At 44.9% G+C, this 16437-nt stretch overlaps 1 protein-coding gene across 1 annotated transcript in view; it reads right to left on the reverse strand.

Annotated features, from left to right (window-relative positions):
* The window catches only part of DCC (DCC netrin 1 receptor), a 729366-nt gene that overhangs the window by 194347 nt on the left and 518582 nt on the right, over window positions 1-16437 (reverse strand). The window contains exons 13-14 of the mRNA XM_087954238.1: window positions 8704-8845; window positions 5120-5230 (exon numbers count right to left, since the gene is read on the reverse strand). Of these exons, the coding sequence (XP_087810364.1) occupies window positions 5120-5230; window positions 8704-8845 (253 nt within the window). The remainder of the gene's footprint in view (window positions 1-5119; window positions 5231-8703; window positions 8846-16437) is intronic.

Below are 16437 nucleotides of genomic sequence, written 5' to 3' on the forward strand. Positions count from 1 at the left end.
GAAGACAGGAAGAAAACTAGTGACAAGACTATTTGGTTAAAGGAACAGCAAGGAAGCAATCGTAAAGAGTGGGAATAGAAGAAAAAAATTGACCAAGGGGACACATTATTTTAGCAAAGAAAAAGTCACAAGGGTTTCAAGAAGGGTTGAGGGATGAGATGAATTCTACTTCATGGGGGCATGAATTGGCTGGATCATTACGAATGAAGGTTTCCCAAGATAATGTTGCAGGATCCAACCTGGGTCGGTCACTGGAACCAGAGGTTTTGTCTTCCAAGTTTTCGGACTTTGTGATTCTTGATGTTCCCTGAAGATGGGCTCAAGCATGAGTCCAAAAGGTTGGAAGACAAAACCTCTGGTCCCAGCGACCGATCCAAATTGGATCCTTGCTGGATCGTGTTTAGGAGGAAACAGGAGAAAATTCCATGTCTACCTAGTAGTATTCCTGGTTTATTTTTATCCAGGTAGGATAAAAACAAGGCTTTTAAGGAGATATTTGCAGATAACTTAGATTAAAAAAATATTTTAAAAATTTAAAATTTTCTCCCTGACAAACGATATACATATGTGGAGATAGGGTTTTTCCCCCTCTCCTGAGTAAAGGAAGAACTGATGAAATATACTAGGATTTTCCACCTTCAAAATACAATAGGATGCCACAGCAAATGTTTCCCCAATCCATGGGACAAGAAGATAGAGAAGATAGAGAATAACAGAGTTGGAAGGGATTTTGGAGGTCTTCTAGTCCAACCCACTGCTTGGGCAGGAAACCCTACACCACTTCAGACAAATGGTTATCCAATCTCTTCTTAAAAACTTCCAGTGTTGGAGCATTCACAACTTCTGGAGGCAAGTTGTTCCACTGTTTAATTGTTCTAACGGTCAGGAAGTCTTATTCTTCATGTTCTCTTCCACAGAGTGAGCTTAGCAGGAAAAAAAAATACTATAAGGTTAATTGTTTTTCACTGTAAAAATATGATTGTTTTTTAAATTCAAACTGTAGTTTGATATATAGCCGGGGTGTCAAATTCATGGCCTGTGGGCCGGATGTGTCGTGTGCTGGCCCCGCCCCCACCCAGTTTAGCAAAGCGGGAAAAAGTCCTAATATGTCATGTGACGATGCCGTGACGACGTGAGTTTGACACCCCTGATATATAGTATCAACGAGCATCTTTGGCTAATTTTGCAAAAGCTAAGCAGGGTCCGGTGTGGTTAATGTAGGAAATTTCAGGAGGTCAGACAAAACTCTCCCCCTTTTTTAAAAAAAAGAAAATGAAACATAGGTTTTTCTTTCAAAATGAATATTTAAAACCTTTCTAGCTGTTGGAAAGACTGTTTTGCTTTCCAGGGAATCTTGAATAGCCTGCATTGTTTAGGTTTCTAATTGCTTTAGCAAAACACACTGATGAAAAGGCATATCCATAGGGAGTGAAGGGAATTCTTTAAAAGATACTATTTGTTTCCATGTTAGTGCAAATGCCATGAAGGCAGCAGTGACGTAACGGTTATAGCAAAAATGAGAAAAAGGGGCCTGGCATAACCAACCTCTTCCTTAGCTGTCTTTTCCTTCCTGTGCTAGAGTTTACCAGATCTGTTTCGCTATGGGGATTATCCTTAAAGAAATCACCTCAAAGAAGGATAGGCCAAAGCCTTTTCCAGATTTAATAGCAGGTCTCTGGCTGATGCGCAGTAGACTGTTAAATTACAAAGATGCGCAAAACAGCGTTCAGATCATGAAAGTGCACAGAACAAGTCTCCTTAGATTTAAAGCCGTTCTCCTGAAATGAATAAATATTGGGGTTATCAATCATGGATTTATGATCCATTCAGTTGAGGCATTCATTCTGAGCACTCAGGAGGATTCTCTGCTCTCAAGACTTTAGCTGATCGCACCAATTTTAATATTTCAACTGAGCAAACCGGCTCTATAGTTCTCTGATGAATCAGATGCCCTGCCAATTTGAGCCTATCAAGGAAAGTTCGCCCATCTCACACTTCCCGTTGTGTTAGGATTCAGGCACTCAGAATTCCTACCGATTTGCTCATTCCTGCAGAGAAAAAAACCTGGAGGTCAGAATGATTGGGGGATTCTGGGGGTTTAAAATGCCAAAACATGCAGAGCATGAGGATACTATACATCTTAAGAAGAAAAGACAGGATTAAGAATGAACGTGGCTGGAAAAAATGTGAACTGAACAGGGGTGGAATTCAATTTTTTTAACAACCGGTTCTGTGAGCATGGCTTAGGTGGTGGGCGTGGCTTGGTGGTCATATGACTGGGTGGACGTGGCTTGGTGGTCATGTTATTGGCTGGCCGTGGCCAACTCAATATCACTCACATTGAGGCACGCATCTCCTCGCCTGGCCTCTCGTGACTGTGGGGATGCTGCAACAGTCGTAAGTGTGAAAAATGGTCATAAGTCACTTTTTTCAGTCCCATTGTAACTTTGAATGGTCACTCCACACAAGCAAAGTACCAGCAAAGGAGGAGAAAAAAATTCCAGAGACGTTCCTGAGACAGGAAGTCTAGTCCTTCCAAGAATGTAATAAGGATTAACGGAGAGGCAGTTTCTGTAAGCAACACCAGAATGCTTCCTTCCTACCTTCCTTATAGGATTAGGCCAGTAATTTCTTCTAACAACCGGTTCTCTGAACTGCTTAGAATGTTAACAACTGGTTCTAGCGAATAAGTGCGAAATGGTAGAATCCCACCCTGGAACTGATTGCAGAAGTGAGAGTCCAGCACAACAGAAGTATCTCGAGATACTTTGGTCATATAAGGCAAAGGAATAAGGCTTAAAGCTCAGAAGAGGAACAAAATGAGAAAATTGTATCAGATGGAGTTAAGGAGATCTTCAAAATGGAAAGAAGTGAGATATTTGAAGAATAAAAGGCAATAAGAGACATAGCTGAAGCAAGAATGGTTTGGAAGGACAGATATAGAAAGGTAACTGGTGTTGATGTAAATTAGATTTAGTGATATTTCTTTTTCTTGTTTCACTATTCTTTTTAGCTTTTCTGTGAGTTGCATAATGATGTTTACCCTCAAAGTGAGAGTGTTAGGGGCAGGTCTCTATGATATAACCTCCTGCTCAATACAGGAATCTGAATTAAAACATTCTAGAAAGATATATCTATCTGATCTGATCTGTATTCAATCAGTTCCAATGTATTCAAAAATAAGTTCCAATTTTTTCTACTGAAATCCACAGTACTTTTCTGTAATTAAAACTATTATTCTTTTGGTCCTGCACTTTGGGAAAACAGAGAGCAAGTTTCGGCCCTCATTTGTAAAAAATCTGTTTAGATACTTGAAAAGTTTTGCCATATTTCTTTTGCTTTGATCCTTTCCCCCCCAATGTTAAATATATCCAACTCTTCTTCCAGGGCTTTGTTTCTAGTCCCTGACCACTTCATTATCCTTCTTGGCACCTGTCCCAGTTTCTCTGAGGTCCTTTTTTAAAACTGAGGTGCTCGTAATTGGAAAACTAATCATATGGCTTTCCAAGCCTTAGCAGCAGCACTAATACAGCTCTGTTTCATTTGGGAATGGATCAGAGTGGATATCTATGTCCCTGAAAGGTTGAATCTTTCACAAAAAAGGCTAAAATATAATCTGTATCTTACAGATACAGATTAACAGAGTTGGAAGGGACCTTGTAGGTCATCTAGTCCAACCCCCATCACCCAAACAGGAGACCCTACACCATTTCTGACAGATGGCAGTCCAGTCTCGAAAGCTTCCAGTGATGAAGCTCCCACAACTTCTGAAGGCAAGCAGTTCCATTGGTTGACTGATCTCACTGTCAGAAAATTTCTCCTTATTTCCAGGTTGAACCTCTCCTTGTTCAGTTTCCATCCATTATTCCTTGCCTAGCCTTCAGGTGCTTTGGAAAACAGATTGACCCCCTCCTCTCAGTGGAAGCCCCTCAAATATTGGAAACACTGCTATCATGTCTCCCCTGGTCCTTCTCTTCACTAGACTAGCCATGCCCAGTTTGTGCAACCGTTCTTTATATATATTTAGCCTCCAGGCCCCTAATCATCTTGGTTGCTTTTCTCTGCACTCTTTCTAGAGTCTCAATGTCTTTTTTATAGCGTGGTGACCAAAACTGGATGCTTGTATCAAATGCCTGGGGAGAAACAATGAGAGATGTTTCCTGATGTCATGAGCTTCTGGAAACCATTTTTCCCCTTCTAGACAAGATAACTTGGTTTCCTCCAGTGAATCCATACATACATGCTAATGAAACCCTAGGCTTACGCTGAAGTATTTCAGAATCTGGAAACCTTTGCCTTCAGGCTATAAGAATTCCAATAGATTCCAATAGATTGAGGGGCTGCCACAGGGAGGAAGGAGGGGCTGCCACAGGGAGGAAGGGGTCAAGCTATTTTCTAAAGCTCCTGTAGGCCAGACAAGGAATAATGGATGGAAACTGAACAAGGAGAGATTTAACCTGGAAATAAGGAGAAACTTTCTGACAGTGAGAACAATCAACCAATGGAACAGAAGTTGCCCTCGGAAGTTGTGGGAGCACCATCACTTGAGACTTTCAAGAAGAGATTGGACTGCCATTTGTCAGAAATGGTGTAGGGTCTCCCACTTGGGCTAGATGACCTACAAGGTCTCTTCCAACTCTGATTATCTGTATCGGTATCTGGACTGAGCAGATAGATTTTAGACCCGCCACAGAGTAAAGCAGCTCTTTAGCTATTTCCTGCAGTACCCACAGCATGGAAAATATTGAAGTTGAAGGCTACACTGAAAACTACCCTTGCTCTGAGCATCCATCCAACTGTTACATTTTGGCAAAAGACATGGTAGCAACAGCTGGTCCAGGAGTTAAAATTAGACAGATGCTTAGAAACACCTTGTGAAAATAATGGAAGAGGACAGAAATGTCTTTTTTTCTCATTTCTACTTCACTTGCCCATACACACAGAGAAAATTAGCAGCATGCAATCAATGAAAACACTTCTGCTTGAGAAAATATTCAGGCATCAACTCCAGTAGTTTGGACATTGGATCATCCTAACCTCCACAGCAGTTTACCCAAAAGGCAAGGCAACTATCTGAGCACAAAACAGGCATAACAGCTGTGAAAATAAGTACAATTACCATCAAGATCACTCTCTGGAGTTTCTGCCATATACCACTCTGAAGAAGGTCCTGTTCCATTGGCTGTCATAGCTGCAACCTGGAAACTATATTGACTTCCTTTGTCAAGACCTGTTTGCAATACAAACCAAACAGAAAACATACAGTTAATGCTGCCGACCTTCTACAAGTCATGTTAACAGAACCATTTCTAGCATAGCAGTATGTCTCCAAACCTAATTCTCCTCTCCCCACATGAAAATGTCTACATGTACATGCATCAGCAGGATGAAGGTTTCTTCACTGAAAGTTATGAACTATGATCTATCCCGCTGGCCTAGTGTAGGGAGATTGATAGATTTTGTTTTTAATTTTTTACTTTGCAGTCTAAGACTTTAAGAGGGTGACTGGCCCAAGCTGACTTATATGCATAAGGGTTTCCTACCTGCAGTCTATTCCCCCGTGTTGAATCCAGTGGTTGGATTCAAAAATTTTTTTTACTACCGGATCTGTGGCCGTGGCTTGGTGAGAGTGGCATGGTAGGCGTGGCAGGGGAAGGATACTGCAAAATTCCCATTCCCTCCCCACCACACTAACCTGCTTTCCAGCTCTGTTCTCCTGTGCAGGGCAAGAAAAGCAGACCCAGCCGACTAGCTGGGACTTGGGAGGCAGAGAATAGATGGGGACGGGGCCAGTCAGAGGTGGTGTTTGCCAGTTCTCCAAACTACTCAAGATTTCTGCTACCAGTTCTCCAGAACTAGTCAGAACCTGCTGAATACCACCTCTGTGGTATCTTGAACCCTTTTCCCCCTTCCTCTGATCTCAGTGCAATTTATTCCTTTCTATAGAAGAACAGTAGCAGTACCTGTGAAAGGAGCACAGGAGATCCGTACCTGTGTTCCTTTCTCCCCATCCCTCCTTGGCAACCATTTTGCCTTCTCATCCCTTCTTGGCTCTCCCTCATTGCTGGGACAACGCAGCTGCCAATCAAACAACAACTGCCAATCAAACAGCAGTGTTGGGCAAGAGGAAAGGAGGGAAGGCAAAATGGTTGCCTAGGAACTCTGCCAGCACTGTTGTCATGAGGAAAATGTTTAGGAAACTGAGTTGTTGCTGCACAATTTTTCCCACTCCTACCTTCTAATTTATAACACCTCCGAAAAAGTGTAGCCAAAAATCTTTTTTTTTCCTAAAGCAGATAGTATCACACTTAGACCCTGCCAACCCCGGCTCTGCAAAGGCAAAAAATGTCATGATACATCACGTGATGTCACGTGATGCAAGTTTGGCACCCATGCTATAGTACAGTGATCCCCAACCTTTTTACGCCGCTGCCCGGTACCGGCATCAGCTGGGCGCCGCCATCTTTTTGATGAAAAAGTGCTTCCGGTGACCTCACCGGAAGCACTTTTTCATCGTGATAGGCGCTTAGTGCTGGTGAGCTTTTCCCGGTAGAAATGGCTTTCACCCGGAAAGCTCACCGGAAGCGCTGGCGCCGCCATCTTTTTGATGAAAACGCGCTTCCGGTGAGCTTTCTACCCGAAAGCTCACTGGAAGCGTTGGCGCCGCTATCTTTTTTGATGAAACGCGTGCCCGTGAGCTACCCGAAAAGCTCACCGAAGCACTTTTTCATCAAAAAGATGGCGGTGCCCAGCAAGCCAGCGGCCCGGTAGGGACTTGTTCCGCTGACTGCACCGTCCGCGGACCGGTGGTTGGGGACCCTGCTATAGTAGATACAACAGGCTATCCCAAAGGTACTTGTCAGTTGCTTTTTGAAAACTTTGTTTTCCTTGAAAATATTTTAGTTCTCATCCAAGAAGCTTCTTCAGTTCTGACTGAAGAACTGAAGAAGCTTCTTGGATGGGAAGTGAAACATCTTCCAGGAAAAACGAAGTCCGCTTGCCTTTTGAAAAAACACCTTTGGAACAACCATTAACTGGATGACTGAGAATCTGAATAAATACACCACAAACTAAGCTCCCATCTTGAATTTTAATAATGCATTCAATCCAGTTTGAATCTTGGAGCAGGTACTTTGTTCTGACAATTGTTATATTCCAACATAGGAGTGCCTTGAAGTTATTTTGTACCAGATTTCTCTTCCCTTTGTCAGCATTACATGTTTATCATTTCACGCATATTATACTATCCATGAAGCATAACAATAAGCAGGCATGTTTAATTGCAGAGATACCCTGGGGAAGGATGTTTGAAACTCAAAAGAACCAAACCCATCTTTAAAATTCTAGCTGATGCTGGATGTAACTATAAAATCAACAATAGTGATTTAAAGTCATTGTTGCAATTTTGAATTACTTGGGTATTGCAGCTGTCCTCATTAGCAGGCAAAAACACCTGCCTTTACTAGCAGATGCTCTTAAGGAAACATATAGTCTTGCTGCTTGAATATTTAAATAATCTCTTTAAAAGCTGCAAGATTCCCAGTTCCTTTGGAAAATACTGTAATATAGAAGCAAAACTGTGACAATGAGGTTTCCATTTGGTTATGTTCCATTCAGCCTGCAATTTCTTGAAATTGATTTACACTATCTGCATGATTTGTTTGTTTATTATTTATTTACCCCACCTTTATTATTTTCAGAAATAAATCAAGGTGGTGAACACACCCAATACTCTTTTCTCCTCCTATTTTCCCCACAATAACAATCTTGTGAGATGGGTTAGACTGACAGAGAAAGGGGGGGGAGGGAGAGAGAGAGAGAGAGAGAGAGAGAAGGAGATGGAGGGAGGGAGGCAGGAGAGAGAGGGTAGAGACGTAGGGAGAGAGAGAGACTGGCCAAAGTCATTCAACCTGGTTTGTGCCTGTGGTGGAACTATAGAACTCATTGCCTCCTGGTGATTGGCCCAAACCTACCCAGCTGACTTTCATGCCTAAGGCAGGACCACTCACACTCTTGTGGCTTCTAGCCCGCTGCATTAACCACTAGACCAATTTAGTCTATCAATAGTTAGTTCCATATATTTATAGGCCTACTGAGAGGGATTCAGCATACCGCTGAATTTACTTGGGCTAGCTGAGAAATGAAAGGAAGTTGATATTTCTGACCAGAGATGGACATGTTATGACTGAACAGCTCTGAAAGTATATCTTGGCTTAGAAGTTGCCTCCAACTTTTGCAAGTCTTAAAGAACGTTTCTATAAACAAGGGCAAAAAAGGTACGCGTGAAACTTCAGGTCGAATCAGATACCTATGGAAAGTTCCTCTGCATTCAGCTATCAAAACAATGGCCATTTTGTTTGCTTAGACATAATGACCAAAACATTTTGTTTCAGGGTGACATGATTTGTTTTTGCTTTGGAGCTGTCATTTGTAGAACCTAATTTAAGATAAAACCTGCAAGACAGCCTGGGGAATTGTATGGCAAACTTATTAAGGCATGGAATATGGGGAGGTACAAATAGATGATAAAACCATTAAACAGGAAGCAAAGTAAAAAATGCATGAAGGCTGTTGTTGTACAGCCCAACAAATGTCAGCCGAATGCAAGGCAACCAATGTTCGCTTGAAGTAAAAGCTCATTTTATTCCCCTAGTATTTCATTCCTCCTCTGTTTTATAAGTCTAATGTCATGTAAACACTCACCTGTAAACAGATACCAGAGGTTATTTGGTTCCAATGTTTCTACCTCACCCCTGCGAGCTGTCTTTCTGTGCCGTATTTTATAGCCGGTGATAAATCCATTTTGCATGCTGGACGGTGGGGGTAACCAGCTCACTTTGATGCTCTGTAAAGCAAAGACATTAAATTGGATGTTGCCATATTAACTTTCGGATTCCCTAAAACTCAAGCATGCCAGCCTACTCAAAAGGCTTGCTAATTCATGCCCCATTGATTTGAATGGGTAAATCTACAGTAGAAATCATTCCTTGCATTTTAGACCTGCTAACAAGGGTGTACAAATTGCTTCTCATGATTAGGAAAAGGCTGAGCTATCCTTCCCAAATGATCACTAGATGGCAGCGAGGAATTAAAGGTTGTGCGTTCTCTGCTGCCATCTAGAGCAGGGGTGTCAAACTCAGGGCCCACGGGCCAGCAAGGAATTAAAGGTTGTGTGTTCTCTGCTGCCATCTAGAGCAGGGGTGTCAAACTCAGGGCCCACGGGCCAGATTTGGCCTGCGGGATGCTTAGATCTGGCGCACGGGGCCACCCTGGAAACAGTGATGGATCAGCCCGTGATGCCTCTGCCAGTGAAAATGAAGCTCAGGAGGCCCACATGTGACCCTCCCGAGCTCTGTTTTAGCTGGCAGAGTGCTCGGGCCACCACAGGTACCCCTGTTGAGGTTCACCAGCAGCAGGTGCGGATGGCTGAGGTATTGGAGAGGGAGGACTCAGATAAGGGGCCTGCGTGTGATGCAGGGATGGGGCCAGGACCATCAGGGAGTGGAATGCTGCCTTTGGAGATTGTGGAGGCTGGCAGCAGTGAGGAAGAGGACCCCGAGGAGCCTGTGCCCAGTGTGCGTGCGTGCAGGGCTGCTCGTAGGAAAGAGCAGCTGCAGCAGCACAGGCGACTTGGGAGTAAGGCTGCAAGGTGATGGCCCCTCCCTTAAGAGATAAAAGCCGCCCTGAGAGACCGGGATTCTTTGCAGGAAGCAAAGAAGTTCTTGCACTTAAAGCCTTGTGGAAGTTCGGACTATCTTGGTTTGTATTTGAAGACTTTTGTTTGGAATATTTCTTGGCTACTTATTCTAGTGCATTTGGCAGCCTTGCACAACCTTGGCAAGGCTCATTCTTATCAGAGACAAATAGTTTCAATAGGAATTCACAGAGAAGCATTACAAGGTTTTGCTTTTATCTCTGTTTGGGGTTTGTTTACTTGGAACAAGGTTTGGGTCAGAACAGCCCCTGACATGAGTGACATTGAGCTGGCCCTGCCCACCCTGACCACACCCCATGCCAACCCCCCCTCCCCCCGAGATCAAAACACAACCCTGATGCGGCCCTCTATGAAATTGAGTTTAACACCCCTGATCTAGAGTTTACCCATCTCAGATTGGATAATATTTTGTTTCTTGAAGTGGCCAATCAGAAGTCCCTATAAGGACTTAAAAGCAAGAGAAAAAGGAAAAAGAGAAAAAGAAATTATCTTTTCTTGCCATTCTTTACTTGCAATGTTATCTGAAGATATACTGCTCACAACTTGGATGTCATATTGAACCTTAAAGACCAATAGCCCTTGGAGACATATCTTTGATGAATCGAGTCACAACTTAAAATATTTAGCAATTGCTTACACTGGCACTGAAAAAAGTTACTTATAACTGGATCTCACACTTATGGCCATAGCAGCGTCCCCATGGTCACGTGATCAAAATGTGCACACTTGGCAACCAGCATGAATTTACGACCGCATGATTCACTTAACAGCTGCAGTGATTCACTTAACAACAATGGCAAATAAGGTCATAAAAATCAGGTATGAGTGAACAATCGCCTTGCTTAGTAACAGAAATGTTGGTCCCAATTGTGATTGCAAGTCGAAAACTACCTGTAGTAGCTATCACCATGTCCTGTGGTCATGAATTGTACAGGAGGCAGTACAAGTCCATAAAATATTCCTTTGTGCATGCTGGCAATCTTATTTCAATATGCCAAGCAATCATTTTTGTGCAGAAAACTATTCCATTTCAAAACACACTATAATGGCATTGAGCCGTTCTCTCTTACTGCCCCTTATGTTGAAATGATTGCACACCCAACCCAACAGCTGTGTCCAGAAAACATGTTTTACCAGGTCAGTTAAAGGTCTAGCAGCTAACGGAATGGTGTGGCCTAGAAGTGGAACTCTTGCCTCACAATCAGGAAACTGGGAGTTGGATCCTAGGTAGAGGCAGATATTTCTTTCTCTGAGCACACTGAGAATATATCTGCTGACAAAACTCCGCATTGGTGACAGGAAGGGCATCCGGCCATTAAAACACTCTGCTAGCTCCATTCAGTTGCCCTGACTCCACCCCACAAGGGATTATGGGGGTCATTAAATGAACATGAGTTAAAGATCTAGCAGCTACACTGATGTAATATGTAAAGTTTTGTTATTTTCTTGTTCAGCATTTATTTATTTATGCCAAGGACATACGCAAAAGCATTCCAAGACACTACTTTCAGCAAGACAGACCTAGGAAAAACTTCTGTTCTTTGTTCCTTTCTGCTTTTCCCTTTACATCAAAAAAGAAACCTTTCAATGGGCCCACTGTTAGGAATGTAAGTCACCTAACAGTTGGGTTGGAAAATATATAAACCAGGATAGACATTTTAATACTGTCTCTTTAAGGGAATGCTAAAATTGTAATTGGGTGTGGTTCCTCAAACAGCCATAAGATGAAGCCAGAAACCTGGGTTGTTCTTCTGTTGTTGCTGAGAGTGTGTTCCTACATTTTTCCCTATTGACTGATCATCGTTAGTCTTGGATTTGATGTAAGTCTGTTACTGAACTGTTTATGATACTGAACTTTGTTATTGGATTATCCCTGGACTGAAAACTGACTGCTTTAACCGTGAATGACTTGGACTGTTTGTTTGGACGTTGTTTAACCGTTTTTACTGGAAGTAAAAACCTACATTTTACTATACAGTGTGGCTGTGTGCTGTGTGTGTGTTATTTTTCACCACTCTCACTACATCTCCCTGTGTGCGCTCATTCTCCTAATGGAGAATTACCTCAACACCCACTCATTCATTAAAATAAATGACTATACTCTGGTTCCAAACTGAACAGCAGCCACTGCCAATAAAGCAGCAGATAATATAAAGAAAGTAGATAGATGTTATTCTTTTTCTCTAGGAAATTTCAATTCTTTTATTTTCTGTTGCATTACAACTCCTGGGAGCAACAACAAATGTAAAGGGGAGGCTCATACAATGTCTTGAGTAAAACAACGGGGGCGGGGGAATCAGCAAAAGTTTAAAAAAAAAAAGGAACAGTAAAGGCATTATTTTTGTTTGCAAACGAAGACATATGAAGATAACCTGAAAGGCCAGCATAAAACAATCAAAAGAGTTACTTTGCCAACTGTGTTATTGTACTGTGTGTGAAAACATTTTTACCGAAAGTAAGTCTTGTTAAAATGGATTCCATGGAACACAACTCACTCCTGTCAACCCTGAGCTGATAATCAGGTTCCTTCTGAATGTGGCTTTAGTGCTATTCCAGAAAAGTTCTAAACCCATCATAAAAGGCAGCATGAGTAGCACAGAGTGCTGTGCTATGAACCAGGACTGAGAGAGGACGTTCCCTCCTGCTTCTAGCCCACATGACCGGCTAGATTCTATTTGGGTTGATCTACGTCTTCTTTTCAAGCCAGACAAAACGTATATCTTAGAATAGAATAACAGAGTTGGAAGGGACCTTGGAGATTTTCTAGTCCAACCCCCTGACTAGGCAGGAAACCCTAACCCTAACCCTACACCACTTCAGACAAATGGTTATTCAATTTCTCCTTAAAAACTTCCAGTGTTGGAGCATTTACAACTTCTGGAGGCAAGTTGTTCCACTGATTAATTATTCTAACTGTCAGGAAATTTCTCCTTAGTTCTAAGTTGCTTCTCTCCTTGATTAGTTTCCACCCATTGCGTCTTGTCCTGCCCTCAGGTGCTTTGGAGAATAGCTTGACTCCCTCTTCTTTGTGGCAGTGCCTGAGATATTGGAACACTGCTATCATGTCTCCTCTACTCCTTCTTTTCATTAAACTAGACACACCCAGTTCCTGCAACCGTTCTTCGTATGTTTTAGCCTCCAGTCCCCTAATCATCTTTGTTGCTCTTCTCTGCACTCTTTCTAGAGTCTCAACATCTTCTATGATGGGTACACAGGGACAGCCCAGATGAAAATAAAATAAAAAAGAAAATAATTGGGGGCTGAAATATAAAGAGAGAATCTGGGTTATCTCTGTTCGGCACTCAGCTCTAAAGTGAAAGAGAAACTAACTTGCTTGCTTGCTGAAACTAATATCTGCTCTGAGCTGCTGCTGCTGCTTGCGTTTTGCTTATGCTACGTTGAAAGAATCTACAAATGGTATTGTAAATTTTACTCATATTATTATGTTTATAAAGAAGTTAATGATCCTGCTGAATCAGTCGTCTGTGTGTTTTTTGGGCTTGAATGTTTGCTGCAAACTCTTAACAGTTTCCTTGTAACTAAATAACTGCAAGAAGATCATAACAATTTCACTTAAATTTCAAAGCTAATTCTTCTCCACTAAATTGGATGAGAACTGGTAAATTCTGCCTGCCCCTTGTAGTTCTAGACTATGGTCTTCATGTTTTAATTCTTCCCCTCCAAGAGAGCCATTTACATTACTCCAGTACTGCAACACAGACTTGATATCTCTATTACCCTGCTTCTGCCTTTTCTAATTGAGAGCTGGTTCTATTTTTCAGATGTGGAACAGCAGGGATCATCTGTATAGTCCTCCATGCAGATTTTCCCAACATCGGGAAGACTAGAGAATGCTTATCCCTACATTAGAACAAACAACCTCTCAGCCAACTTTAAAATGTACATTTCCCAGCATTTGGAAATCCACTTAAAGTATAACACCTACGGATGAAAATTAAACCACTTGGCTTTCACTGTGGCAATGCTAAATACATTTATGCAAAAAAAGAGATCATTGTGCTTTAGGAAGATATAATTTTAAAGGAAAATAATAAACCAAACACCTGCAGATAGGCTCCTGTCTGGCCTATGACCATCTCTCTAGAACAGGGGTGGGCAAACTTTTTGGCTCGAGGGCCGCATTGACTTTTAAAATTTGACAGACGGGCCGGGTCAGCACAAGATTTTTTGGGAATTGCCCCCCCCCCACCCTTCCCCCCCTTCCCCTCCTTCCCCTCCCCTCAGAGGCCCCCTGAGTCAGGAGTTGCTACCACCGGCGCGGCTCGCGCGGCTCCAGTCCCGCGTTGGCTCGGGAAGGGAAAGGCAAAAAGGAAGAGCCGCGGCGGTGCTTTGCAACGGGAGCAGCGGCACCGGAGGCTCAGGCTCAGCGGCTCCTGGTTTTGCCTTTTCCTTCCCAAGGCAACGCGGACTGGAGCCGCACAGAGTGCGCCGGCGGTAGCAACTCCTCACAGCCCCAGCCAGACACCTGAGTGGAGCCCAGGCGAAACTGCCTGTTGCTGCTGCCGGAGCACCGCCGGGTCGCCTCCTCCAAGCAGCTCGCCCGCCCACCGGGCTTCCCCTCTGCCACGTGGCTCGAGGGCCAGGCGCGAGCGCCCGCGAGTTAAAAGGAAGCTGAAAGTTGCTGGGAAGTTGCTCGGGTGCTGGGAGCAGGCTTTTAAAGTGCCGCCTGAGCAAAGTTTAGCAGTCCCGCGCCGCCTCGCCGGGCAGTGAACCCTTCCTGCTTTCGCGGGAAGACGCTCCAGCCTGCAAACTTTGCCTTTGCAAAGCCCTGGAAGCCCCGAAACTGAAGCAACTTCCCAGCAACTTTCGGCTTCCTTTTAATTCGCAGGCGCCATGCCTGGCGGAGGGAAGCCCGGAGCCTCCTCCAAGCAGTCCGCCCGCCCGCCGGGCTTCCCTCCGCCCGCGGCTTGGGGCCAGGCGCGAGCGCCCGCGAGTTAAAAGGAAGCCGAAAGTTGCTGGGAAGTTGCTCGGTTTCCGGGCTTCCCAGGGCTTTGCAAAGGCAAAGTTTGCAGGCGGGAGCGGAAGGTCCCGCCTCGCCCGGTGGCGGGCGGGCTGCTGTGCAGGCTCGGGCGGGCAGGCGCGAGCGCGCCCGCGAGTTAAAGTTGCTGGGAAGTTGCTCCCTCCCTCGGAGGCCCCGAGTCAGGCAGATATTTTTCGAATTCTTTTGGGCTGGCGCGCTCCAGTCCGCGTTGCCTCAGGAAGGAAAGGCAAAAGGAAGAGCCGTGGCGGCGCTTTGCAATGGCAGCAGCGGCTCCTGGTTTTGCCTTTCCTTCCCGAGGCAACGCGGGACTGGAGCCGCGTGAGCTGCGCCAGCGGTAGCAACTCCTGACAGCCCCAGCCGGATACCTGAGCGGAGCCCGGGCGGTGCGAGCGGAGGCCGCTGAGCGGCAGGAAAAGGGAGCTGGGCCAGCCACAGACCAGCCTCCGTGCAACACGCCGCCGCCCGGCCCCAGCGAGGAAAGCAGCGGGCACTCCCGGGCGCGCGGCGGGGGTCTCTTTGGCCGGCCCCGATTTTTTTTTCAGAGCGGAATATCATGCCTGGTGCCCGCGAGTTAAAACGAGCCGAAAGTTGCTGGGAAGTTGCTCGGGTGCTGGGAGCAGGCTTTTAAAGTGCCGCCCGAGCAGGACCGCCGAGCCGGGAAACGGGCACCAAGACAGGGCAAGGCTCCACCAGCAGCGGCCTAGCTTTAGGTGGCTCCAAGCAGCCCGCCCGCCCGCCGGTGGAACCTTTCCCGCTCCTCGGCGGGAAGACGCTCCAGCCTGCAAGCTTTGCCTTTGCAAAGTTTAAGCCTGGAAGCCCCGGAAAAAAGGGGATCGGGCGGGGACTCACCTTCGGAGAGGTCGCACTCAAGGTGATTTCGAACTCCCAGCCGAGGCCTTTGCAAATTTCTTTTCTTTCCTACCCCTAGATCGCTCCGCACTGTTTTGCAGCTTTGGGGGCCACGCGACACAGGGCAATACGCCACACCCAGCGATTTTTTTTCAGGGGCGGGCCGGATTGGACAGACCAATGGCAGTTATTTTTTTTCAGGGGCGGGCCGCATTGGACAGACCAACGGGCCGGATGTGGCCCCCGGGCCGTAGTTTGCCCACCCCTGCTCTAGAAAGTATATTTTTAAAATGTAATATGTGACGAAAGAACGCCGAGCAGTGTGGCTGTGCAGTGTTTTGGATACAGAGTTAAAAGGGGGTGCTTTGGAATGCGTGAAGGCTCACATCCAGCATCTGTAGCAGTTCCTTAAATGCCAGATATCTTTTTCTAGGATTATGTTGAAGCTGTAATTTTAAGAAAAGACACAGTTGCTTTAAGGAGTTGCCAATGTGTTCCAAATATTTGAAGACTTCATTTCTCTAATGAGCTATATATCAAGGATGGATTCTAGAATGCTTGAATTTTGAGGCTGCCACAGAAATTATTAGTCTGGAATTATGAATGAGCTGCAGAATCTAGATCCATGATGGCGAACCTATGGCACGAGTGCCACAGGTGGCACGCAGAGCCATTTGTGCAGGCATGCGAACCCCAGCCAAACTTACCTGCACTGTGCATGCGCATGCCTCCCAGTTGATTTTCGGCCCATTTGGGGCTGTTTTTGCTCTCCCAGAAGCTAGACAGAAGCCTCTGTAACCTTGGGAGGCCGAAAAATGGGCCTTCTGGAAATACTGGAAGTGCCTCTGGAGTGCCTTTCAGCCTCTGGAGG

Source organism: Notechis scutatus, chromosome 2 (assembly GCF_049901735.1).
Source record: "Notechis scutatus isolate UNSWTSFEM ecotype Mainland chromosome 2, rNotScu1.2, whole genome shotgun sequence".
NCBI lineage: Eukaryota > Metazoa > Chordata > Lepidosauria > Squamata > Elapidae > Notechis > Notechis scutatus.